Source organism: Myotis daubentonii, chromosome X (genome assembly GCF_963259705.1).
Source record: "Myotis daubentonii chromosome X, mMyoDau2.1, whole genome shotgun sequence".
In the NCBI taxonomy this organism is placed as follows: domain Eukaryota; kingdom Metazoa; phylum Chordata; class Mammalia; order Chiroptera; family Vespertilionidae; genus Myotis; species Myotis daubentonii.
Window position 1 is genome coordinate 98,641,193 of NC_081861.1, and position 26,713 is coordinate 98,667,905.

Genomic DNA, 26,713 nt, shown 5'->3' on the forward strand with positions numbered 1-26,713 from the left:
CAGCCAATAGTGAGTGCTAAGGTAGGCATTCAAACCCAGTTCTGCTTGGCACTGAGATCACATTCTGAGCCACCCTGTAATGCTACCTAGGAGTCTTGATGGAAGAGAGTGGGGCTGAAGAGGTAGATCAGTCACTCCAGTATAAGTATGAAGGAGGCATTGGAGGGGGAAAGACTGGAAACATGGAAACCCATTAAGAGACTGTTATACAGGTAGCAAATAAAGAGGGTCCTGAACTGAGGCAATAACCTTGGAGATAAAGACAACAGAACAGATGAAGGACATCCCACTGCCTCTTTATCACTCTATTGTCAATTTCTTGAGGGTAAGAACTATCTTTTTCATATTTGTATCCCACCACTGCCTATATTATCTACCTATACAAACACATACACGGTACTATACAACACTTTGCACAAAAATCCATTGTTGATTAACAGGATTCAAATACATTGCATTCATAATACCTAGTGACTGATTTGATCTAAGGAGAAGACCAAAATGGCTTTCAGGTTTAGAACTTCATGTATTTTTGTTTTTTTAAATATATTTTTATTCATTTCAGAGAGGAAGGGAGAGGGAGAGATAGAAACATCAATGATGAGAGAATCATTGATCGGCTGCCTCCTGCATGTCCCCAAATGGTGATTGATGCCACAAACTGGGCATGTGCCCTTGACCAGATTTGAACCTAGAACCCTTTAGTCTGCAGGCCGAAGCTCTATCCACAGAGCTAAACCAGCTATGTCTAAAACTTCAGTCTTAATGAGAATTCTAAAGTTGCTTTCCATGGAACTGTAGTGCTCAAAGCATCTCCTAACTACCTTTCTTTCCCTACCCTAAGGTTTGACCTAGGCAATGCCCCAGCTAGAGTAAAGCTGGCCTTTCCTACCAATCATCTAGCCCTCTGGGCTGGGAAGGAGGCTGTTTCTCCTGGGGGCCTCCCTTCCGCTTTCCCTGGCCTGGGCAGTGAGTCTCTCTTCATAGTATTTGAATCAGAGGAAACAGATAGACTGAGGAAGTGAAGAAAAAAAATAGGCCGCCTGGGCTCTGCTAGCCAATGTAAACACTCAGTGGTTTCCTGTTGTTGCAGCCCAAAGCGTCCCATGACATCATTCCTGGCCTTTCCAGAACACACTTGTTTAGCCCAGCCTGCCAACATGCCCAAGGCTGAGTGGCAGTTGCCCTCAGGGTTAGATCCTCCGGAACTGGAGAATTTCTCCCAGCCAACCATTCCCCACCTGCCGAGCCAGTCAGTTAGGCCTTTCTAGCCCTATAAGGCATTGGAGGCTGCCTGCTGGACATGCCGTCCCACTTCCCAGAGGCGCAGTGGCTTATGGGCCAGAGCAAGATTTCCCAAACCGGAAAAGTTATTTTACTTTAACAGAGATTTTGAGTCAGAAGAGGAGGAGTATATGACATAGCGTCCGAGACAAGCTATAACTGATTCCTCCCCACCCAATAGCATACAGATTTTTGTCAGTGTTGGTCACAAATTCCTAGAAATAGCACTGTAAGGGCACTTTCAAGACCTAATGGCCTAATCTTTCCATGGTGTAGATGAGAGCAGTGAGGCTCAGAGAGGAGAAAGGGACTGGTCCCAGTCACACAATTGGTCAATGCAGCATAAGCCATCCACTGCTAGAGGTCTGAACCTGAGCTATATTGACACAGAATAATATAGTTGCAAGAGCTTTTAACGGGAAATTCAGAACCAAAAGTCAAGCTATAATTCTCTTTGAGAGCTTGGGTAAATTCCTCTTTTTCTTTGGACCTTGGCTTAGATAGCCATAATTCAATTAAAGGCAACAAATATTTATTGAGAACCTACTGTGCTTGGTAGAGCTGGTGGCTTCTGGGAATTAGAAGAAAGCATGGTGAGAACACTCCCCATTTCACAGATTGGAATGGAAAGAAAATGAAAGAGAAGGGCCTGAATTCTGTAGGAGACCTAAAGACAGTATGGAACCCATACCTCTGTCTCTAGGCAGAATTAAACCATAATAAGGGGTATGAGTTTCTTCAGGGCTGCAACTTCCTTCCCATTCCCTTTACAAGGCAGCAGAGAGCTCTGATTGGGACAGAGTTTTGTTTGCAAAAGAATTTCCAAATTCCGGTCTCATTTAACTGGATAGATTTGCATGGAGAGGTGGTGGGGTTCTAAATTACTGTCTGGAAAATCAAGCCAAATGCATTATGGTAATTTCTGCAGTCAGCAGTAATTGGATTTCAGCCATAGCTGTGTCATGGAGTACAGGGAATTTGAAATAACTCTATTAACCAAACAAGTAGAATTCAGAGACACATTTAGGGAAAATATGCCTATTCCTGTACCCAAAGATGCACAAGGCAATGTGAAGTCATTCTGTTAGCCAATCAATTTAACCACAGCATGGATTAGATGAAACACACCGAGATAATATAGATGCATTTAGATCCACACGCAGATGCAGGAGGCTGCACACACACACACTGAAAAACACAAAGTAACACACATACACACACTCAAGAGCCATTGATATACACACGGAAGACACACACACACACACACACACACACACACACACACACACACTCCAACCAGAAGAGAAGAAGACAGCTATTTATTTGGGAGTTCTGGGGCAGGGGGTGGTCTACTTTCTGACTCCCTGCTCATCTTTCTCCTTCCTCCTCCCAATTGTCCTAATTCAAATACTATAGTGTATGGTTTTCTATAGAAGCTTTAGAAAACCACCCTGCACTCCACTACATCCATACCCACTCCCACTTCACCACATCAGACTCCTGTTACCTATTTGTTGTCTGGACTATAGCAAAAAGTATTGATTAGGGCTTCCTGATGTCAGTATCTTTTCACTAATCCATCTTCCATGAGGCTGCCTGCTAGAGGGAAACATTCTAGAGCTCAGCGCTGTTCTTGCTTTGTCCCTGCTCAAAATCCTTTCTTTCCTTTCCACTGTCAGCACAAGCCAACCCAGATACCTGGCATTCATGGGGTAAATAATACCAGGGGCTCCTTGCCCCTGTTTATGTCCTCTGCCTTCTCCCTACCCATGCCCACCCTATGCTTTCCTGCACCCTGTGCTATTCCCTTGAGCTAGAACCACTCCCTTTCCACCTATCAATATCCTACCCACTTTAAATTTAACTAGGTTGTTTGAATTTCTTTAGGGTGACTACATCTTTAACATTTAAAAAATTTTAATGTTCTTATCCTTCAAGGCCCAACCCTAAAGTTACCTCCTCCATGAAGCCTGCCTCTAATCTATTAAAAGCACTATATTAGAGAACTGAACTTACACCATTCAGCCTTCACAGGTGTGTGTGTCTTGGTGCACAAAGGAGAGTTGATGGAGGGTAAAATGAAACTTCTGATGCTAGTGCCTCCTCTGGGGCAGACAATGGTCTGGCACTCTTCTTGTGTTACTGCATTGGTCATAGTCCTGCAAAGACAGACTTACAAATCCCAGGCCTCTGAAGTCTCAGGCCAGCCTCTTTTAAGCTATCTCATTCTAGTCATGGACTTGAGTCCTGGCACTGCCACTAGCTTTTGTGTGACTATGAGCAAGTCTCAACCCCCTTCTGGCCTTGATTTTTTCAAGGATCCTTCCAGTTCTGGATTTTATTATTGTAAGATGAAGGGTTTTATGCAGCTATTCCCATGATACATCTGGTAATAAGTATTTCCACTATCATTATCGTTCTCTCTCTCTCTCTCTCTCTCTCTCTCTCTCTCTCTCTCTCTCTCTCTCTCTCCTCTTTCTTTGTTTCCTTCTCTCTTCTGTCTCTCTGTCTGTCTTTCTGTCTCTTCCTGTCTCTCCTAGTCTGTCTCTCTTCCTTTTCCTTTCAACCTCTCTCTCTTCTACATCTCTCTGCCTCTGATTCTATCTCACTCTCTCTGCCCCACCCCAGCCCTAGAGTGTGAATCTGGCTGAATAGCTTCCAACCCAAAATAGCTCCAGTGCTTTCTAAGTGTTGTTGTTGAGTAGAGGTAGAAATGATATTCCTCTGAGGGTCTCGGGAAGATCAACCATCCCCCACCTCTCCCCTCAGAAAGGGCTTGCAGAGCTAAGGAGGAAGGCAGCAGGATGAAGGATCTCATAACAAGGCCAACTGGTTCCTACCCTCCAGCTTTTCACCCAAAGAGAGGACATTGCTCACAGATCACAAAGGTTCTCCGTTTCCTAGATGATCTGAGCCAGAGATTCTTAACCACCATATACTCATTTTTTTCAACTCCTCTGACTCATCATTTTACAGATGTGAAAACAGGCTCACAGACAGGAAAGGAATGGCTCACCATTACACAGTCAAATTATGGAAGAACTGGAACTAGAATGCTGGTCTCTTGACTCATAATAAAGTGCTCTGAGAAGACTATAAAACTCAGCACCATCAGTTGAAAGGAACTTTTCATGAGCATTTTGCTAGGAGAAGAGAAGACTGAGGATTACTGATGGGTGAGTTGGAGACTCCATAGATATCCAGATTGAGAATACTCAAGGACAGGATTCAGGTCTCCTTTGTCTCCAATGGAAGCCCAATAGAGTGTCTCGATGCAGCTCAATGATGAATAAATGAGGGAGAGAGCCTCCATCAGGTCACTTGAGGGACACTGATTGCTTTCTCTGGGGTTCTGGGTATTTATATGCCACACTCCAGAAGCCTTGAAATCAAAGGATGGAGGGATTTAATCTTAGTGTGTTGTTAACTTGCTCAGTCAAGAGTCCCCGCATCACCAACACCCATAAATCCGTTTCTTCTTTGTAAAAGTATTAATGATATATGCTTCATCTGGCTCCCTGGAGCTTGGAGCAGTTTCAATTAAAATAAAGGATAGGAAAGAGCTTTGACAAAAACAAGGCAGCCTTCTGCAAATGTGATGGCTGGGTGCTATGGTGATGTCCCAGTAGCAATTATGTTCTCAGCGACTGTGGGCACCCAGTGAGTCATCCTCTCACTCTCAAAGCCAGAGGATTTGAAAGGGGAGAAATGAGGTGAGCCTTTTGTTGAGTTTTTATTTCTGTGAAGGGAGGCCAGAACAGGAGTGCACAGAGCCACCTCCTACACACACACACACACACACACACACACACACACACACACACACTGTGCCCCAAATTTCAGCCTCCTTAGAGCTAAACAGCCAGCTTTAGCAAGGACTTCAACCCTCCTCTGCTATTTAATTCTGAGATACCAAGTCCCCAAGCTATTGGGGTTTCTTAGAGATGGGAAGTTAGAATCCTAAAATTTTATTCAGTCCCAGTTTTACATTCAGCCTTGGGCTCTATTTCTGATTGTAACTAATTTACTCTGCAACTTCAGGCAAATTGCATTCCCTCTCTGAGCCCGTTACATCTTCAATATACAGAATGATTTAGATGCCTAACATTATCTTTCAGGACTCCCAGATTTAGAATACTTGGGTTTGAGTCCTAGCTCTGTCACAACTGTACGACCTTAGACAAGTTTTGTCCTGGGCCTCAGTTTCTGCTACTATAAAATGAGGTATTTGCATTAGATGCTTAGCACTGTGTTTCAAGAGTTTTGGACGGAGATTCAGGAAATCTGACTTCTAGCTCTAACACCACTGAATAAATCATTGTCTGAGTTTAGACTGGTCTCTTCCTTTTTCTGGGCCTCAATTTCCCTATCTGTGTCATGAGGGAATCCAACTTTGAGTTATTTAAACACACCCTCTGATTCTAACAGCCTCTGGTTCTAGAATTTTACAGGCACTGAAAAAGGAAGTGAAGGGAGGGGAAGCCACACCCAGAATAATTTCTCATAAACTAGCAGTGGTTGCCCTCTATAGGTCTGACCTGAAAGTGCAGGCCCAACTAGACAGTAGTTGCTGAGGCAACTGCTGAAGAGCTGAGGCAAGAGTGGAACACAGAGGGACAACTGGATGTTTCACCAGATAGGGCCAGACACATAGACTAGAATTGGCACACAGATTTCCCGGCCCTGTCCTAATAAGAGGGGTCCAGATAGTAGTGTGTACTGGGATATTGCACTTTCCTTCCTAGTCATCAGTAAGTAACAAGAGACTTCCCAGGCCTATATAGAGCTCATGGTCAGTGGGGTCTCTGCCACAGGTAAAGTAAGTAAAAGAATCTCTTTTACTTTATTGAATAATTTGCCTACACATTTGAGGGGATGTGCATGAATGTTTGAAGATGGAGTGTGATTGTGCTCTGAAGGTGAGTATGAGAATGAGTTATTTGCATGGCTGAGAAGTTTTAACATGTGAGGCAAAGAACTCTTCATAAGATATGGAAGAAGATACTCAAATTAAAGTGTTTTTCAGCATCCTCATCTACTCCCTACTCTCCTCGGAGTAGAAGCAGTTCATGCCTGGCCAAAAGACCTAGGATAACCTTAGTATAGAAATGACAACCTAAATCATGAGGAGATTAAATACTGGGGAAAACTCAGCATTCAGGAAAGGTCCTAAAGTCTAGGGGATTTGTTAATTCAGTCTTGGAGTATCACTAAATTTGGTATAGTCTGTGGACTCATTCTTGCAGAGCATTATGTGCTAGAGGCTTAGGAGAGATGTAAATATAGGGTTTTGTTACATAAATAGGCATATACTAAGCCTTTCATCACTGTCATTCCATAATGATTCATTATAGAAGGACTAGTCAGGTCATGAAAATCTATACTCCCCTATCCCTTCTCCTCTTCTTGGGTTAAAATGTCTGACCATCCAACCCATATGCAAAGGGAAAAACTGTTCCTTATTGTGTGACAAAGACAGTTGCAGTTCTAGTTCTGCTCCTGATTCACTGTGTAAGCAAGGCCTAGTCCCAGCCTTTTTCTGGGCCTTAGTTTCCCTACCTGAAACAAAACGGGGTTGGACTTGATGAGTTCCCAGGCTTTACCCAGCCCTGACATTCATTCTACCTGTTTTGTTTTTTTTTAATAGAACACTTTCCCTATTATCCCTTCTAGTGCTACTCACAGGCTTATTTTTTAAAATATGTTTTTATTGATTTCTGAGAGGCAGGGAGAGGGAGAGGAAGAGAGAAACATCAATGATGAGAGAGAATCATTTATCAATCACCCCCTGCATGCCCCTTACTGGGGACTGAGCCTGCAACCTGGGCATGTGCCCTGACCAGGAATCAAACCGTGACCTCCTGGTTCATAGGTCAACACTAAACCACCAAGACACACCTGTTGGGCTTCTTTCAGTGTTTCTTAAATGGAAACTTCTCCCCACACAAGCTCCTACTTCCGATAAGTGCCCAAGTTTTCCACTATCATGCCCTAAATGGGACAGCAAGTCTTTTATTTTACTTCCTCAATTTCTGGGCCTGACCCCTTCCCACCCCACCTTGTTCCCACCAAAAACAAAAAGTTATTCTCTCATCAAGGTGTGTAATAATAGTTTATTCTGAGAAACAGATACAATAAAGATAGCAAATTGTTTTTATCCTATCAAATAATTTGCCCACACATCTTGTCATTAGTTTATTACACCAACCCTATCCCTGCTCATGTCCATAAGCTTCTACCCCCAAAATCACAGATAAACCCTGGAATGAAGAGTTCAAAGGATATTTTATTTAAAAGTTTTGTAAACAGAATTATGCTCACAGCTTCAGCAACAGTGAGAGTTCAATTAAACCTCCCTGCTCAGCTCAGTTGCCTGGAGCACTTCCTGACACCCCAGAAGCTTGAAGTCAGACCTGAGGAGGTCCTTTCTCTCCCTCCTGGAAGCCAGTTTCAGGAGAGGAACGTGGTTGTTGGCACCACAAGAAAAGCCAGGAGTGAAGAGCATACAGGTAGTAGAAAAAGGAGGACACGAGGTGGAAAGGAGGGAATAATCAATAGCAGCAGGGGTTGGAGGTAGACCCATTGTGGGTACTGAAAACTGTTTGGAAATTTTAAAAAGAATTGTGAATGAGTATATCCAAAAATATATTTTTAAAAATCTGTAAGTGGAAATCACTTGCCTTTTGTTGCCAACAAATTCAATTTCCTCGATCCCACTTATGCAATGTGCAGCAATAATATTTCATGTCTATTAGTGACTACATATTGTTATTGTATCTGAGATAGCATGGTTAATATTGACTAATATATTGTGGTTAATGATGGTTAATACTATATCTAAAATACTATGAAAAAATATCACTGAGATGGGAAAAAAAGGAAGGAGTGGGGGAAAATATAATGGGATAATGAGGAGGCCATGGAGTTAGAGTGCTTTCCTGGGTTCAGACCGGGCTGATCCACATCTGTTTGTAGTTTATGAGAAGCTCCAAAGGCCTCCTTATGGCTCTAAGGAGCATTTGTCCCATAGCCAGTATGGGGATCAATGCTATAATCTGGCTATGCCTGGGCACTGCTGATACTGATTGCCATCAATACTCATAACCAGTTGCTGTCAGATATCCACTGACAGTTGCTATTAACACCCACAGCCAATCACCATTGATATCCATAGGAGACTGATGTTAATATCTTATTACTATTATCATTCAAAAGTCCCCCATCTAAACTATGGTCTAGTTGAGGGGAAGGGAGAAAAGGAGAAAGGGATGGGAGTGGGGAACTGGGTGAGAGAGGGTTATAGCACCAATCCAGGAAGAACTATCATCTATAATTCCTGGTCACTTCAGGATTAAGAGAAAGGCCTAGGGTGGGACAGGGGGAAGCTGAGGCCTAGCTGGCCTTGCCCCTAAGCCCCTTCCTTCAGGATGCCCACCTGATAATGGGGAGTCTACCCTTCAAGTTAATGTTAGCTAATACTGACTAGCAAAGATTGCCATGACCTGGGACTTCTCTTGAAGGATTCTTTGCCAAATCCAGGTTTAGAAATCCTTATCTTGTAACCAAAAACTGGCAAGAGGAAGGTAGCGATGGTGGGGTCCACCCCTCTTGACCAGTGGGCCCATTACAAGATGCCATTAGGCCTCAGTTTCTGGTGGGCCAGAGCTACAGCATAATAGCGTTGGAAACGGACAAGGAGCACAGGCACCAGCAAGACACCAGTGCACATGCCCATCGTGGCTGTGACAGCAGCAGTGAGCTGGCCCAGAGAAGAGAGGGGATAGACGTCTCCATAGCCAACAGTGGTGAGAGTTATGACAGTCCACCAGAGACATGTAAAGATGTCTCCAAAATGGGGCTCACCCTGACCTGGGGTGGACATGCCCAAGAGCTCCCCATAGAGGAAGAGAAAGCCAAAGAATAAGATCTCAGCTACCCAAATCAGGAGAAAAGCACACACCTCCTTCCAAGAAGAATGAAGGGTGTGAACCAGGACTCTCATGGCCAGGGACTTTTCAAGGAATCCCAGGAGACGAACCAGCTTCAGGACATAGAGAGAACGAATGGCCCCAAGTGTTAGGCTGAGACGGGGTTGCTGTTCAGCCTTGTCACCCACCACCAATTCCACCAGCACAGGGAAAAGGCAGAAAATATCGGCTAGATTGAGAGGGCTACACAGGAAGCGCACCTTATCAGGGCAGGAAATGGCCCGGGCAAAGAGCTCAGTTCCAAACCAAAGGGCACAGAGCAGTTCCAGGTAGAGTAGGTGGGGAGCACGGCGGTAAACAAGACCATTGTTCTGCTGCTGCTGATGGTTTCCCCCAACCCCTACCCCATGTCCCATAGGAGTGAAGTTGGCAGAGAAGTAATCCAGCTGGACCTCCGTCTCCTGGAAGAAGATGACCAGAGCACACACGGCAAAGAGTGTGGAGATCAGGGAAAGGCACTGGGGGAAAAGAGGCATGTCAGAAGTACCCCCATTTACAGTCATCCCCACTTCTCTAACTGGACCCCACCCACCCTTCTTTGCCTCCCCTTTTTAGGAATCCCCTCAAATTGTCCTGGGTGTTTGTAGGTTCAGGGCCCAAGCACTGTGCCAAGTGTGTGGCCATTGTGGCATCTTGGCAGGGCCCTTTGGGAGTACGAGTGTTTAACATGGCATTACAACACTGTTAATAAGTTACCTTGGCCCCTAAGGAAGATTGGGGTTGGTCAAGAAGCACCCAGAGCCATGGCTTCCAAGCATTCCGCAGTCCCTGGCCTCCAATGGGGTTCAGCAAAAGGCGTTCATCCATGTGGGCATTCTCACAGACCTCCCAAGACAGAAAGTCCTGGGTTTGGGTCTCCTTGCCACTCAGCTTGAGCCAGCAGCAAGGTGCCAGCGGTGCTTCTGCCAGGCCCCAGTAAGCCAACTCCTCCTCTAGGACATCCCGACAAACATTGGCAGGGCAGTGCAGCTGCCGAGTACGGTAGTAACCCAGCACGTAGCCAAAGAGTTCAGGATTTCGGTCAAAGAAAAACTCTCGAACTGGTGGACCCTGAGCAGCTGGGGTGCCAGGTGGGGGTGGCTCGGTCAGCTTGTAGAGACGGGTGCCTGGAAAGGCCCGCACAGTGCTGATGTAGGTCTCATGGCGCATGCCCCCCACGTTCAGGATCAGTTTATCATCCAAGCCCTCCATGGCAAACTGTGAGCCTGCTTCTCGGCTGGCTCGGATCCGCTGGCAAGAGGAGGGATGACAGGGGTTAGGACAAGGCTTAGCCAGGGCAGGGAGAGAACTGAGGACCACAGAAGTGATGTGGCAGCCCAGATACCCAAGGGAGGCTACCCTAGGCTAGGAGCTAGAGGTGTGTCTTCCTCCTAGGTCTTCGAGAATCAGGAGGACAGCCAACTCTCAGGTGTAGTCACAGTGACTAGCCAGAGTCTCTCCTGGGCCCAGCAATTCCAGGAGAAAAAACAGCCTAACCTGGATACAGATGTCTTTCAGGGGCTCTTAGGAGATGCCTGGTGACTCTGAGAGAACAATTGTGCCATGGTATACAGCAGAGGAGTCACAGACAGGCAATGACAGACTAAATGGTCAAGATGGGGACAGGGACGTCTCTTAATCCTCTAACACTTTGAAAACTTGGGGTGGGGGAGACATGGGGGAGGGTGAAAAGAGAAGCTGCCAAGGGAGGCTAAGTGCAGGAAATGGAGTGAAGATGGGAGTGACAGAGGAAGCTGGAGGGCCTTAGAGATCCCTTTGCCTCCACAAGGAGTAGGAAGTGCCTGACTTCAGAAACTGGCTGGGGGGTCGGCAGACCTGACAACGATGATTTTTGACTCCGACTTCCCTGGCACCTGGTCCTGGGCACTCAGCAGCAGCAGCAGCAACTGCATCAACTGCACCAACAGCACCAACAGCACCAAAAGCACCAGCAGTACCAGCAGCAGCAGCAGCAGCAGCAGCAGCAGCAGCAGCAGCAGCATCCGTTGGTCTCTCTACTGGACGCCCTAAAATTGCTTTGGGCTTAATGAGCTCCTTGCCTGGGAACAAAAAGGGGCAAGAAGAGAGTGGGGGCAGAGGAGAGAGAGAGGGTGGTAGGAGCACAGAAAGGCAAACCAGGGTGGTCAAAACACCTACCCAGATCAACATTTCAGTGTCCCATACCCCCTAACCAGCAGCCTGTTGGGGCCTCCCATGTTTGTCCCTGAGGGCAAAAAAGGATGAGGGCACAGGCAGCCACCTCCAGTCTGAGAACATCACACCTCACACACCCACCTCCCATTCCTTTCACCTCTCAGTCAGTCCTTCCTTACTCACTTGGTTGTTTTGCATGATCCACGAACACTGGCAGTGAAGGGGCCAGAGGCTGGCTGGGCAGGGGGGCTGGAGACGGTGGGGTGGGTGGTGTGGCCAGCATTGCTGCTGCCTCCGGAGTTCTTGACTGCTCCTGCATGGAGAGATCTCAGAGGCCTCAGGACCAGGGTGTGCTCATGGAAGAGCTGGCAAGGAGCTGGGGCTTTCCAGGAGCCTCCCGTTCCTGCTGTGGCCAGAGGAGCAAGGGCTGAGAGGCAACAATCCGATTCAGGGCTATATGTGTTCCTGCCTGCTTGTTTAGGAAGGGCTTCCTGGCCCCCAGCCTGTAGGGAATCAGACAAGAGACCCTGGCCAACTTTGCTGCTCCTCCTTCCTCCCCCAGCTTAGTTTCAGCCCAGAGCAGAGGGAGGGGAGGAGGCAGCTGGAAGAAAAACAGGAAGTTAGGTAGTCAGGCTCCAGCCAAGAAGCCACATCACAGGACCAGTTAATATTTCGAACAACTTTCCCCCCCCCCCCGCCCATCCCCACTCTAATTCCCCACCTTCCCCCCAGCTCCTCTACAATCCTCTCATCAGAAGCCTGAAAAGGAGGAAGGGGAGTGGGGGAGGGGGAAGTGAGGAAGATAGCTTGGGAGGCCAGATGTGCTCTTGGCTGTATCTAGCTGTTTCTACCCACTCATTTTTTTTCTTTTTCTTTCTCCCTGCCGCCCCTCCGCCCCCCCCCCGCGCCCCCCCGCCCCCCCCGCCGCTGCACTCATTTTTCTTCCCTTTTCTCCAGAGGCCTTGGTGCCAAGGATGGGAGTAGGAATCAGAGAAGGACAGGGGCAGGGGAACAAGCAGCCTCAGAGAAAAGCCTGCTTGCTCATGATCTATGCCAGAATTGGCAGCATCCCCAGCCCCTTGAGATAAGCCACATTCCTTCCTCCCCCTCTTTCTCATTCCCTCCTCCACCTCTGCCTCCAGGACCCCTTCCTGGGAATTAGGCCAGTCTCCTATTTTTCCACTGATGAGAGTTTGCTAATCAAGTACCCAGAAGATCCTAAATTCCAAGATAGCCCCACCCCCACCTCTTGGCCCAACTCCTTAAATGCTTCTCTTTTTCACCAGACCCTAAATTTCTAGGAAGAATATAGATTCCTGCCACAATTTAACAAACTCCCTAGCTCTTCCTTTTCAGTCCATCTCTCAGAGCCAGGGTCAGTTGGATTGAGTTTCAAGACATGCAAACAGGCTCCTGGCTACTCTCTTCCCTCTTAATCACTGCCTTGCTGTGGGGCTGGTGGAGGGGAAGATCCCTTCAGTGGTGGTGAGAATGGGGGGAGGAGTGGGTTGTGGTGACAAACACAGCTGTGGCAGTCCTTAACTCCATTGTCTATTCTTACATCAGCCAAGGAGGGCAGGCAATGACGGGCACTTCAGCACTTTCCAAGTGAGAAGGGTTGAGGCAACAGTTAGTTTTCTCTCTCACTTCTCCACCTCCTTTCCCTCCTGTGTCCTGCCCCTCATCCATATTAGCCCTTCTTGAATCCCTAAAATAACCAGTCTATTTCATGACTGTCCTATCCCTTCCAGCTATCTATTAGCTACTTATTCTTCCACGTCCATCTCCAGTGTCACTTCTTTGGGAGAACCTTCTTTGAATCCTTCTCCCCAAAACAAGGTCCTGTCCTCTACATTCTCACAACCTGCTTTGAGGTTTTTAGTCTAGAGCACTGTTCTTACTAAAACATTATTGTGCATGTATCCATTTCCCCACTGTATTAGTTTTCTAATTGTTGCTATAACAAATTTCTACACATTCAGTGGCTCAAAATAACATAAATGTATTATTATCTTTCAGCTATGAAGGTCAGAAGGCTAACACAGGTCTCACTGAACTAAAATCAAAGTATTGTCAGGACTCCATTTTTTTTCTGGAGGTTCTATGGGAGAATCTGTTTTGTTGATTTTTCTAGCTTCTACAAGCTGCTTAACATTCTTTTGCTCTTAGTCCTCTTCCTCCATCTTCAAAGCTAGTAACAATGGATTCAGTCCTTCTCACACCTCACCACTCTGACCATCTCTTCTGCCTCCCACCTCTTCCACTTATTAAGACCCTTGTGATGACATTTGTGCCACCCAGATAATCCAGGAAAATACTCCCAAACTGCATAAATGAACCCATCCCCTTACCTTTCCTTAAGCCATTCCTTCTGTCAAGAATGTCTTCCTTTCCTCCCCCCTCATGCCCTCTCTTTTTCCAGAATACACACACACACACACACACACACACACACACACACACACACACAATTTTAAAGCCCAGCTAAAATGTTTCCTCTTCTGTGAGACCTTCCTTACCATTCTACAGTCCTCTTTACCATTCTATAAGAATTTATTCCTCCTCCCTCTCCATCTCCCCAGCAGTTTATAGTTCTATTTAGCATAGACTCCATTCTCCCTTATGTGCTGGTTGTTTGTTTACTCCTTAGCTTCTCCACCTCTGGGGTGCATTCATCTTGGTGTCCCACCTACAATCCACTCTATTTCCAACCACCACTGCAGCCTTACCTCCATCACACGGTGCCTGGAACCAGTCACTGTTTACCCAGCAAATGAATGGTTCACTCATCTTTTCCCTGGTACAATGGAAGGCTCAGGAGAAATCTTGGTCCATGTGTTGGAAAGTCTTTCTGCTTCCATAACCCATGTCCTCCTCATCCCCAACTCCATACACAAACCTTGGGCCTTGTGTGTTTTTCTATATTCATCCTGAAAGTCCAAAATTGCACCATTCAGATGACTGTTGTGGTACACTCACCTACTTGCTTCCCAAGTCACAAAATGAAGGACTGAAAGTCACAATGGGCATGATATTTTCCCAAGCACCCTCATCATATTAGTAACCAAGTCAGAAGTAAATCGCTGAAAAGTTTCCAGAGTTTTCAGTTTGCATTGTACCCAGCCACCACCCATGAGCCTTGCACAGAAAAGTGGATAAATGGTGCCACACAGTGGCTAAGAGGCTTAGCTTCACCTACTGGCCTTGTTCCTAGAAAGTGGAATTCCCACCACACCCTGGCTCCCTTTCCCCTCTGAAGGATGAGGGGACAGGGAAGCTACCCTCCAGGAATAATCCATAGGATATCCATATAGCCACATTTTCTGTAGGCAGAAAACAGGACCCAGATATATTATCACACATCTTCACCAAGAAAGTTTGAAGAGTGTAGATAACAGCCAGCTTGGGAGCCAGAGAGTTCAGTTTCTTAAAGGGACTTGGAAGAGGGGATTCAGACCTTCCTTCTCTGAACCAGCTCTGAAAGCTGTTCCCTGGGCCTGACACAGTCCCCTCTATTTAGAATATGCAGATCTGAAGACCCAGGGTACAGAGCTAGAGAGGACATTCCCAGATTCTTTCAATAGGGGTTTTAACAAATTAGTTTGGAGGTTAAAAAGCTGGGCCTTTCTCCCTTTGGACACAAAACTGCACCCTAGTTGATCTCCCAAAGCCTTCTTAGTTAAGTTCCTAATAGAAATCATCTACATTGTAGGTCAGAGGAAAAGGTTTAATTTCAGGCAGAAAAGGGAAAGGGAGGCAGGTTTTGTGTCATTTGCCAAGAGCTGACAACATTCTTCATCTGGGAATGGAGATTCTTGGAAGTTTAGGGAATAAGAAGCTCCCTGGGGCTGCATCTAGGCCAAGTCCAGCTGCTTGGCCCCTCCAATAAGCCATCATCCTTGACCTCCAGCTGGCCTATAGCTGGATGCCTGCGTAGAAAGAGGAGGTGGGGAGGAGTTGGACTGCCAGGAAAATAAGGCCTGGCCCTAGCCCGGTTCCAGAATGAAATTGGGGGCAGATGACTATAAATCAGGCAGAGGCCCAACAACAAATCAGGCAGGAGTCCTCTTTCTTCATTCCTCTCCCAACTGAGTTTAGAGTTCCAGGAATCTGTCCAAAGGATGGGGCCCTGAATAAGCTGGTTGCTGGCAGGCTGGGGACGAAATGCCTCCTTAGAAAGCTGGGTCAGGGAAGAAAGAATGATAATGAGATGGAAAATGGAAAGCACTGAAGGGTGGCGGGGGCTTACACATGGGGCTGAAGCACATTTTGTGAACTGGGGTGGAAGTAAGGCAGCCAAATTATGTTTAAATGAAATGAACTTGAAAATTGACTTTCTGGTTGGCTTGGAACTCCTACAAACAGAGCAAGACACCCTATCCCAAGCCAAGGTCTCAAACCACAATTTCCTCTTCCATCTACCTCTATCCTCAGGCCCAGAGCACATGATGCCATTCTCCCCTAGAGTTGTCCCTCCACTCCAGAGGGATGCTGATTTTGAAGTTGGTATGATTCTAACACTCATTTGTCTAAGCCCTTTAAATCCATGGAGTATTCCATAAACTTCAACTACCTTTCTTTTTCTTTTCTTTTTAAAATATATTTTATTGATTTTTTACAGAGCAGAAGGGAGAGAGATAGAGAGTCAGAAACATCAATGAGAGAGAAACATCGATCAGCCACCTCCTGCATATCCCCTACTGGGGATGTGCCCGCAACCCAGGTACATGCCCTTGACAGGATTCGAACCTGGGACCTTTCAGTCTGCAGGCCGACGCTCTATCCACTGACCCAAACCGGTTTCGGCCTTCAACTACCTTTCAACACCTAGCACTCAATTACAACACAGGGACAATCTGGCTATGACAGGTTACCACTCAAATGGCCATCTAATTAGCACCCCATAGCTCTGTGATGTTGGAAGGACAGGGAGAGTTATCTCCATTTTACAGATGAGGATATTGAAACTCGGAGAGATGAAGTTAATTGACTCAACCTCAGTGCTGGAGGGCTCTAAAACCACTCTAATCAAAATCACCTTTTGGAGAACCAAGATGGCGGCATAGGCTAACGCCGGAGTTTGCTGCCTTGAACAACTACTTCAAAAGTGAAACTAAAAGACGGAAAGGACATCACCCAGAACCACAGGAACGCTGGCAGAGTGGAAGTCCTACAACTAGGAGGAAAGAGAAACGCATACGGACACTCAGAGGAGGCGCAGTGCTGAAGTCAAATTCTGAGGTGCGGAGTGCGAGGAGCGGGCTGGCGGCGGAGGGCGCGGTTGTTGTTTTCAATCGGGAGGGAGTCGCAGACTCTGAGCTCCAGATACAGGCGAGTCTTTAGGGACCCAGACTCAAACGGGAGAAGCGGGACTGTCTGGCTTCGGTCAGAGCGAGTGCAGCTTTCTCTCCCAGCTTTGCAGCGGGTGCTGGGACTCAGAGAGGCAGAGCCCCTGGGGACAGGACTGAGAGCCGCCATAACTGCTCTCTCCGGCCCACCCTGTTGATCCTGTGCGACCCGCCCCGCCCAAGCCCTGCACAGAGGCATTTGCCGGATAGCCTCAGGCAAAGGCTAGATTAGCACCTCCCTAGAGGACAGAAGTTCTCTCACTGCTGACACAGCTGATTCTCATAGCCACTTGGCCTGGAGGTCAAACCCTCCCTGGGATTAGCTACAACAATCAAGGTTTAACTATAAGACTGCGAACAAAGACCACTAGGGGGTGCACCAAGGAAGCATAACAAAATGCGGAGACAAAGAAACAGGACAAAATTGTCAATGGAAGATATAGAGTTCAGAACCACACTTTTAAGGTCTCTCAAGAGCTGTTTAGAAGCCGCCGATAAACTTTATGAGATCTACAAGAAAACTAATGAAACCCTCGATGTTATATTGGGGAACCAACTAGAAATTAAGCATACATGGACTGAAATAATGAATATTACACAGACTCCCGACAGCAGACCAGAAGAGCACAAGAATCAAGTCAATGATTTGAAATGCGAGGAAGCAAAAAACACCCAACGGGAAAAGCAAAATGAAAAAAGAATCCAAAAATGCGAGGATAGTGTAAGGAGCCTCTGGGACAGCTTCAAGCGTACCAACATCAGAATTATAGGGGTGCCAGAAGATGAGAGAGACCAAGATATTGAAAACCTATTTGAAGAAATAATGACAGAAAACTTCCCCTACCTGGTGAAAGAAATGGACTTACAAGTCCAGGAAGCGCAGAGAACCCCAAACAAAAGGAATCCAAAGAGGACCACACCAAGACACATCATAATTAAAATGCCAAGAGCAAAAGATAAAGAGAGAATCTTAAAAGCAGCAAGAGAAAGACAGTCAGTTACCTACAAGGGAGTACCCATTCGACTGTCAGCTGATTTCTCAACAGAAACCATGCAGGCCAGAAGAGAGTGGCAAGAAATATTCAAAGTGATGAATGCCAAGAACCTGCAACCAAGATTACTTTATCCAGCAAAGCTATCATTCAGAATGGAAGGTCAGATAAAGAGCTTCACAGATAAGGAAAAGCTAAAGGAGTTCATCACCACCAAACCAGGATTATATGAAATGCTGAAAGGTATCCTTTAAGAAGAAGAAGAGGAAGAAAAAGGTAAAGATACAAATTATGAACAACAAATATGCATCTATCAACAAGTGAATCTAAGAATCAAGTGAATAAATAATCTGATGAACAGAATGAACTGGTGATTATAATAGAATCAGGGACATAGAAAGGGAATGGACTGAGTATTCTTGGGGGGGGGGAGGAAGAGAATGGACAAAAATCGTGCACCTATGGATGAGGACAGTGGGTGGGGAGTGAGGGCGGAGGGTGGGGCGGGAACTGGGAGGAGGGGAGTTATGGTGGGAAAAAAGAGGAACAAATGTAATAATCTGAACAATAAAGATTTAATTAAAAAAAAAACAAACAAACAAAAAATCACCTTTTGCCGGAAACTCCCAGCCCCCAGTCCCCAACCCCCATTAACACTCCTGCAGAAAGCTTGTATGTGCAAGAACTTACAGAAATGGGAAGATTTAACTAGAAATGATATCAACTTAAGATGGCAAAATGGAGCCAGCTCTAAAATTAAAATGAATGAATAGGAAGCCTGTCTTGATTGGAAATTAGAAACTTCTGGGAGGTACACAAATAAATTCTATTTTCTAGAAGAAGTTAGTAAGAATTTTTAGAGCCTGTCTCTGAACTAAGGAAGGCTTCTGAAGCTGCTCAATGCCAACACCTCACCTTTCCCTCTGCCCCAACTGTCCTTCAGTACCCTTTACTTCATTGTCCAAATTATACTCCTTTTCTCCTCCCTCTTCTCTTTCTTCTCTCACCTCCTCCACCACAGCTCCCTACTAACCTAGGGCAGTGGTCAGCAAACTGCGGCTCGCGAGCCACATGTGGCTCTTTGTTTGGCCCCTTGAGTGTGGCTCTTCCACAAAATACCACGTGCGGGCGCGCATGTACAGTGCGATTGAAACTTAGTGGCCCATGCGCAGAAGTTGGTATTTTGTGGAAGAGCCACACTCAAGGGGCCAAAGAGCCGCATGTGGCTCGTGAGCCACAGTTTGCCAACCACTGATAGGGGATACTCAGAATGGAAAATAAGATCAGAATAGACTAGAAAAAATATTTGGGTAGCTTCCTTTGGAGAAAAGTCAGTATCAGACAGAGAGGAACCAGTGATTGTATACATTCCTTGGACTAAAACAGAATTAGGAAATCTACCTAAATATTTCCCCAACTTTTTACAGAACCCTGATGGGTAACAAAGGAATTAAATTTAACTGTTAGAACATGTAATCCTGGCTATTCCAATCTATTCCAACTGATATACCTACTAGCTTCTGGGAGCAAAACAACATAATTTAAGTATAGGATTGCTCTAAGGACTATGAGAGAGTGTTTCCCCTTTTTACTAATAGTTTAGGAGAAATTGAAAAAGGGGAAATTACTAAGACCCTTGCAGATACCGGGGCTACTTTATCTGTTCTTGATCACAGCCAATGAAGTTGCAAACATTTTTTTTCAAGAAACAAAATCACCTTTTGATGCTCAATTCTCAATTCTTTCTGCTCCCTAATGCCCAATGTCCAATGACTGCGTAGCAGCAGTACTTGAACACTTCCATCTATTTGGAAATCACTATGATCTGAGACAGGCTTTGTCAAAAAGCCCACATCCTATTAGGTATGGAGCCTGAACTAGGAATCTAGGGTTTAGGCTGAGCTTAGAGAAGAGCTGGGATGCTTGCTATTTCCAAGTTGGAAGCTTTTATGTGGCTTTAGCTGTTTTGTATCAGACATCCTCTTATGTCGTAGAAAAATTAAGACTCAAGAGAGAAGAAGGGCAAGACCACCTAAGAAAAAGAAGGAAATAACTAATGGGGGAGTGCTGAAAATAAGAGTGTATTTTAGAAAAGCATCTGGGCCAGAATCAAGATGGGAGGTCTGGGGTGAGGCTGGGATGGGAGGGAAAGGGGAAGCATAGCAAACTCCATGGAACTCAGGAGACTTGAAAGGTTTCTAGCTAGCCTGGGATTGAGTTTGGGTGCTGGTCAGAGGTGACAGCATGGCATATGATTCCAATTTGGGATTCTACATAAGTTGGATATTTTGTAAAGACCATTTGGGGTAGCAGTTGACACACTGCAAATGAACATCTCCTCATCCTTTGTCACAATGTCAAAGACTGAAATAAAAAAGAAGAATCCAGCTCCCTCCAGCTCTGAACTAGTTTTAGAGTTGGGGCTGGGGATGGAGGGCATCCAGAACCTGAGAAGCTAGCCTTAGAAATAATTTAATCAGTTATTATATAAGTAATAGTCAGCATATATAAAACTACTATCAATAGGAAAACTGGGGCCCAGGGAGCAGTTACTGTCCATATAACATTAAAACCGAACATTTGTTCAGTTTTGGTCAACTTAATGCACCTGATTGATTCAGTGGAAAACAATTAGCCAGTAGAGCTTCTTGGTATGAAGATGACCAAATACATTTTCTCCCACTGAAGTTTTTGCTTTCCCAGCCCTTATTTTTGATTCACGAAAAATTTATGTCTGGGTCTGACTTGGTGTTCTAGTGTTTTCACCTCACTTGAATGCTCAGAGCACAGAGGACAGAGGCACTCCTATGCCTATCCTATGCCAGGCCTGAACCCCACTTCCACGCAAGAACAGGAGCCTATGGGAAATTTTTTCTCTCTCTCTCTCTCTTCCTCCCTCCCTCCCCTTACCTACCTCATTAACTCTCCCTCCCTCCCTGCTTACCTCTTTACCTCCTTACCTCTCTCCCAGGAGCCTATGGAGGGTTCCGGACTTCTAACCCAGGGCCCAGCCCTGAATATACTGCTTCCCCTCTCCTAGCAGGGACTTCATCTTATCCAGACCACACATTCACTCCTTTTGGCAGGAGACCCAAGGAAGCAGTGGGAAGGGATACAATTTTTCTTTCCCTCTCTGGACTTAGGGAAACATTTGGTGAGAGAAGAGCCATTTCCATGCTGAGGAAAGCCATCTTCTAGTTGCTTACATTACCGCCTCTTGAAAAACATCTCCTGGTGAGGAGGCCTTTGTTAACTTTAAAGGAATAAAGGGATTTTCTAAGGAGCAAGGATGGGGAAATGAAAGGAAAGAAAGGGAAGAGAAAATCGTGTCCGAATAGGCAGACCTGTCGGGCATCTCGTTCCAGGTCCAGACTGGAAATACAACTAAATTGGAGAAAATTCACCTGGAGTTACCAACTGAGGTCCAGCTGAGGAGGTGACTTATAACAAGGAAGGGCAGAAAACACCTGGAGACTAGTAGGAAGGATGCGGTTTCGAAAGGAGGGAAGCTGGAGAGGAGGGAATACTGCACTATAGGGAGAACTGTTCCCTCAGAAAATAGAGGCCTTCCCATCAGCAGATAAGTGGATTAAAAAGCTGTGGTACGTCTACACAAAGGAATACTATGCTGCTGTAAAAAAGAAAGAAATCTTACCATTCGCAACAGCATGGATGGAACTGCAGAGCATTATGCTAAGTGAAATAAGCCAGTCAGTGAAAGAAAAATACCACATGATCTCACTCATTTGTGGAATATAAAGAACATTATAAACTGATGAAAAAATAGATACAGAGGCAAAAAAGCATCGAGCAGACTGTCAAACTACAGTGGGAAGGCTGGGGAGGGTAGTGGGGGAGATAAGAGATCAACCGAAGAGTTGTATTTATGCATATAAGCATAACCAATGGACTCAAGACACTTGGGGGGGGGGGAGGTGCTGGGATCCAACCCCAGCAGGTCCAGGGGTCCCCAAAGGTGTGGACGGAGTCGGCGAAGAAGGAATGACACGGAGACAGCATTCAGTTGATCAGCAGCCTAGCCAGGATCTCTAGCCAAGTTCTGGTCAGGATCTCCAGCGAAGTTCTGGTTAGGATCTCCAGCCAGGTTCTGTGTCCATGTTCTCTTGCTAGGTTCTCCAGCCAGGTTCTGTCCAGGTTCTCCAGCCAGGTTCAGTCACTAGGTTCTAGTCAGGTTCTCTTGCCATGTTCTAGCCAGGTTCTGTAGCCAGGTTCTGTCTCTAGGTTCTTCAGCCAGTTTCTCTCGTTAGGTTCTGTCTCTAGGTTCTGTTGCCAGTTTCTGTCCAGGATCTTTTGCCATGTTCTGTCTCTAGGTTCTGTGTCTAGGTTCTGTGTCTAGTTTCTGTGTCCTGTTGTCTTGTTACATCTGTATTTATACCAGTTGATTCCAATCCTATCAATCTCTATTCCAAATGTTAGGGCGTTTCTTATCTCCATTCCAGGGAGTAAATATTATGTAGCTTAAGCATGATTGTTCGTAGTTAAAGTGATTAATTACCCGCCTGGCACTTAGTTAAGGGGTTTTATTCCCTCCCTAACTTCAGGGGAAAATCCCTACCTGGGGAAACAACCTTTCTCACAGGGTGCCAAGAAGGTGAGCAAGCAGTATGCCATATATGCCAGGTCCCTTGAAACAGCAAGGATGGACCGGCACCCAGCAGGGAGGGGGGTCAGGGCATGTGCCAGGGGGTGGGGGTATGGGAGGCCGGGGGAAGGTCAATGGGGAAAAATAGGAGACATATGTACTACTATTTGTAATACTTTAAACAAGAAAATAAAATTTAAAAAAATATTTGGTACATCTACACAATGGAATACTACATTGCTGTAAAAAAAGTAGGAACTCTTACCATTTGCAACAGCATGGATGGACCTGGAGAGCATTATGCTAAGCAAAATAAACCAGTCAGGGAAAGATAAATATCACATGATCTCACTCATTTGTGGACTATAATGAACAACATAAACTGATGAACTAAAATAGATCCGGAGATACAGAAGCATCAAACAGACCAGTGAGCCTCAGAGGAAAGGCAGGGGAGGGGGGTGGGGAAAGAGGTCAACCAAAGGACTTGTATGCATGCATTTAAGCATAACCAAAGGACAAAGTAGGGGGGCAGGGACATGTGCTGTTGGGGGGAGCACCTGGGGAGAGGTCAGTGGGGGGAAAGGAGACATATGTAATACTTTCAACAATAAAGAATTCAAATTTTTTTTAAAAAAGAATGTTACAAGTGGGTACCTCCTTAGGAGTAAACCTGGTAGTCTTGCTGCTTGCACTTTTTAAATTATTAACTATGCGCACATATTGTTTTAATTTTTTTATAAAATGTAATTTAAAAATTGCTTTTATCCGTTACAAAAATTTTAGAAAGTGAATACTGTCACGCCAAAGTGTTTCAGTGATTATTTTTGCCACTTCCACTAGTCAGGGCTAAAGTCTATGGGTGAATATATGTTGGTCAAAGCCCAAATTATATATTTTCTTGTCATGGAAAATGAGTATAATTTAGCAGGGACCAGAGAGAGAGCACTGTACCTCATATCTTTTATGGATGTATTTTTAAAAGCAAGAAAGTCTTATTTTTCTGGATTCTCACCCATGGTGGCAGAAATGCACAGAGGTTCTAGTTGCTCTATGTGATTCTACTCTTTATAGTGAGGGGGTGTCTCTGAAAGAGATATCTTCCCTCATCCAGATGGCCCCCAAATACCTCAAAGATGCTGCCTAGCATCTCAGCAGCCATGTGAACATTACAGATCAAGCAGTTCTGATTTTCAAGTCTCCCAAACCACCTTCGTCCCAGCAAGTCTTGCTCATAATCGCTATCTTCATCTCTGACTGGCTACCACTGTGATGCAGATTCTCTCTCTCTCCCCCCCCCCCCTTACTGCAGCTTTCCAGAAGAACACTGTTAAACAGCCCTAGGACTGTTGAGTCAGTGAAGCTGACTTCACCCATCAACCCATCACCCAGGTCCTGCTAAATCCTGAGGTTGGGGATCAAGAGCCTGCCCTGAAACTGATATAGTAGGCAGTAAGACAGACATAAGGAGAGTAGGAACAATAGGCCAGGTACAAAAGGTCACCAGGGTGGAAAAGCCCTATGTACTGGGAAAATAAGTATGATAGTGTGGGAACTTGCCTCAGGGTGACCTTTTCTACCCTAGCATATTGCAGGTCATGTGGGTTTAGAACCCCTGACCTTTCATAGTTCTGGTTATGCAGTTCAGACCCTCCCCTGACCTTTTCTGCCCTGGCATGTAGCTAGTTATGTGATAGACCCCCTAGAGGAGGAACAAATGGGCCAGATAATAGCCTCATATGCCTCTCAAACAAGCCTTTTCACAACCACTCCCTTAAGTATTAAGCCCTCAGGACAATGAGGACCTAGCCTGCATAAAATAATCTTATAAACAAAGCCTTGAGTTTGTCGACCAAAGAGACACAGTTTTGGTCAAACTAAAGATAACACTTAGGCCTCAGTTTTGTTTTAGCTCCAGACCCAAAAACGCAGCAAAATTAGAAGTGACTCTATGGCTGACATCAGGACCAGCTGCAATGACTAATGACCCCATACTCCAGCATCAACTAATCAGTAGAAACCATGACCCTAAAAGAACTCACATGGAAAGCTGAATATTCTATTGAAATCCTCCCCTGAGGCCTCCCCTAAAATCCTTGCCTTTGGAAAACAGATAAAACCCCTTAAGATGAAGGACCCAATGTACTTTTTTAAAAACATATTTTATTGATTTTTTTACAGAGAGGAAGGGAGAGGGATAGAAAGTTAGAAACATCCATGAGAGAGAAACATCAATCAGCTGCCTTCTGCACACTCCCTACTGGGTATATGTACGCAACCAAGGTACATGCCCTTGACTGGAATCGAACCTGGGACCCTTGAGTCCACAGGCCGACACTCTATCCATTGAGCCAAACTGGTTAGGGCAAGGGCCCAATGTAGTTTCTCTTGAGCATGCCCATGTCTTTCCCCACCTGCTTCTTTTCTGGCTCTCTCTCTCTCTCTTTCTCTCTCTCTCTCTCTCTCTCTCTCTCTCTCTCTCTCTCTCTCTCTCTCCTCTCCCTCTCGCTCTCCCTCTCTCTGTTCTCCTCCTCTTCCCCCTCTCCCTCTCCCTCCCCCTCTCTCTTTCCAGTGCCTTTCTTTCCTTTTCTTTCCCCAAGGAGCATCCTTTGCTTTCTTTCTCCTAAGCTCCAAGAACCCTTCTTTAGCCTCTGCAACTTGCTTCCGGAGTCCACACAGCCTACCTGGCTCACTTCTTCCATGGCTCACTTCTACTGTGGTAGGCAGTTAGACAGACATGAGCAGAGGAAGGACAATGCGCCAGTACAGAAGGTCACCAGGTGAAAAGCCCCAGGTATTTCTTTTTTGTTATGGGGTGGGTCCACAATATTAGTAACAAAGAAACAGAATTTCCGGAGGATGAGGCCCAGAAATCAGGATTTTAAAAAGATTCCCAGGTGATTCTAATGTGCAGCCAAGGTTGAGAACTACTGCCCTAGAGATAACATTTAGGCCTCAGTTGTATTTCAGCTCCAGGCCCAGATAAGCAACAAAACCAGCCACAGCTGACATCAGGACGAGCAGCATACCACCTGTCCAGGTGCCCACCAATCAATCAGTGGAGACCTACACTCTGAAAGCACACACCTGGAAAACTGCTGAATATTCTATTGAGATCTTCCTCTGGGACCTCCCCTAAAATCTCCACCCTTAAAACCCTTACGATGGAGAATCCATGGGGCTCTTCCTCCCAAGAGCAAGCCAGTGCCTTTTCCTTTCTCCTTCCCTCTCCCCCCAGTTGTGTTACCATTAGCTTCCTCACTCCCAAACTCCAAGGGACCTTCCTTTACCTCTGTAACTTGTTTCCTAAGCCCATTTCTTCTAGGAATTACTTTTTCTATCTCTGTGATTTATCAAATAAAATGTTCCCTTATAGCAGGGGTGGGCAACCTTTTTGTGAGTGCGTGCCAAAACCAGCAAAATCTCTGACTCAAAATTCTTCTGCATGCCAACCCTAATTTTTTGAGAACATGTTACACCTACTTGATATCTCTTAAGGTGTACGTATGTGAAGAACTTTGAAGAAATAATAAAATTCATTTGAGCGACAAAAACACAGTATATGATGATAAAAAATATATTTATTTTTAATGTATACGTGTTATGTAAAATTATTTATTTATCTAAGATGCACATACACTGAATTTATCTGAAAAGTAAAAAAGTTGATATTAAGAAAAAAATTGTAAATGGAAGATTATAAGAGAGGGTTTCGCGTGCCAGGAAAAGTTACTGGCATGCCATATTTGGCACGTGTGTCAGGGGTTGCCCACCCCTGCCTTATAGTTTGAGTCTTGTCTCTGAATTATTTCCTAGCCAGAACTCAATTACCAAGGTTGCTGAACCCAGGTCTGGTCTGACCCCACCAGTCTAACACCCGGTGCCATTCCCGCTGCCTACAATACTACTTCTATAACTTTCTAAAGAAACATTTGCTTGTATTGGAGTTCCTAGACTCTGAATTATTTTTCTTAGCCAAACCCAAGGACTGAGATCTAACATCTGGTACAATTTGCCTTTAACAAAATATCTCATTATCCTCTCGTGGGCTGAGTTCTAATGAAGGAGCTCCCACCCTAAGTAAAATTTTTGCCCCCACATTTCCTCCACCACACTGCCTACCCAGAGATGGGGGTGATACAGGGGTCCGGAGTTAAGGAGTTGCCTTCAGTCAAGTGACAAGAAAGAGGGAGAGGAATGATTCCTCTAATTTAATGATTACTGTCCAAATTTCTTTCGGCTTCACCGCAAAGGCTTTTGCAATTGAACAGTCCAACCCCTTGTATGGGAAGAGTCAAGAGAGTGAGGCCCACCAAGGGGAAGGATTGGTGAGGAAGTAGTTAAGCCCAGACTGGAGTCTTAACC

At 45.5% G+C, this 26,713-nt stretch overlaps 1 protein-coding gene across 1 annotated transcript; it reads right to left on the minus strand.

Moving 5' to 3' along the window:
• Positions 1-7,550: 7,550 nt before the first annotated feature.
• On the minus strand, positions 7,551-12,088 carry LOC132223304 (potassium voltage-gated channel subfamily C member 1-like). The gene is made up of 4 exons (XM_059678529.1): positions 11,589-12,088; positions 11,088-11,311; positions 9,969-10,502; positions 7,551-9,730 (listed from the first exon to the last, which is right to left on the minus strand). The coding sequence occupies exons 1-4, from the start codon at positions 11,722-11,724 to the stop codon at positions 8,909-8,911; spliced, it is 1,716 nt and encodes a 571-aa protein (XP_059534512.1). The 5' UTR covers positions 11,725-12,088; the 3' UTR covers positions 7,551-8,908.
• Positions 12,089-26,713: the final 14,625 nt, after the last annotated feature.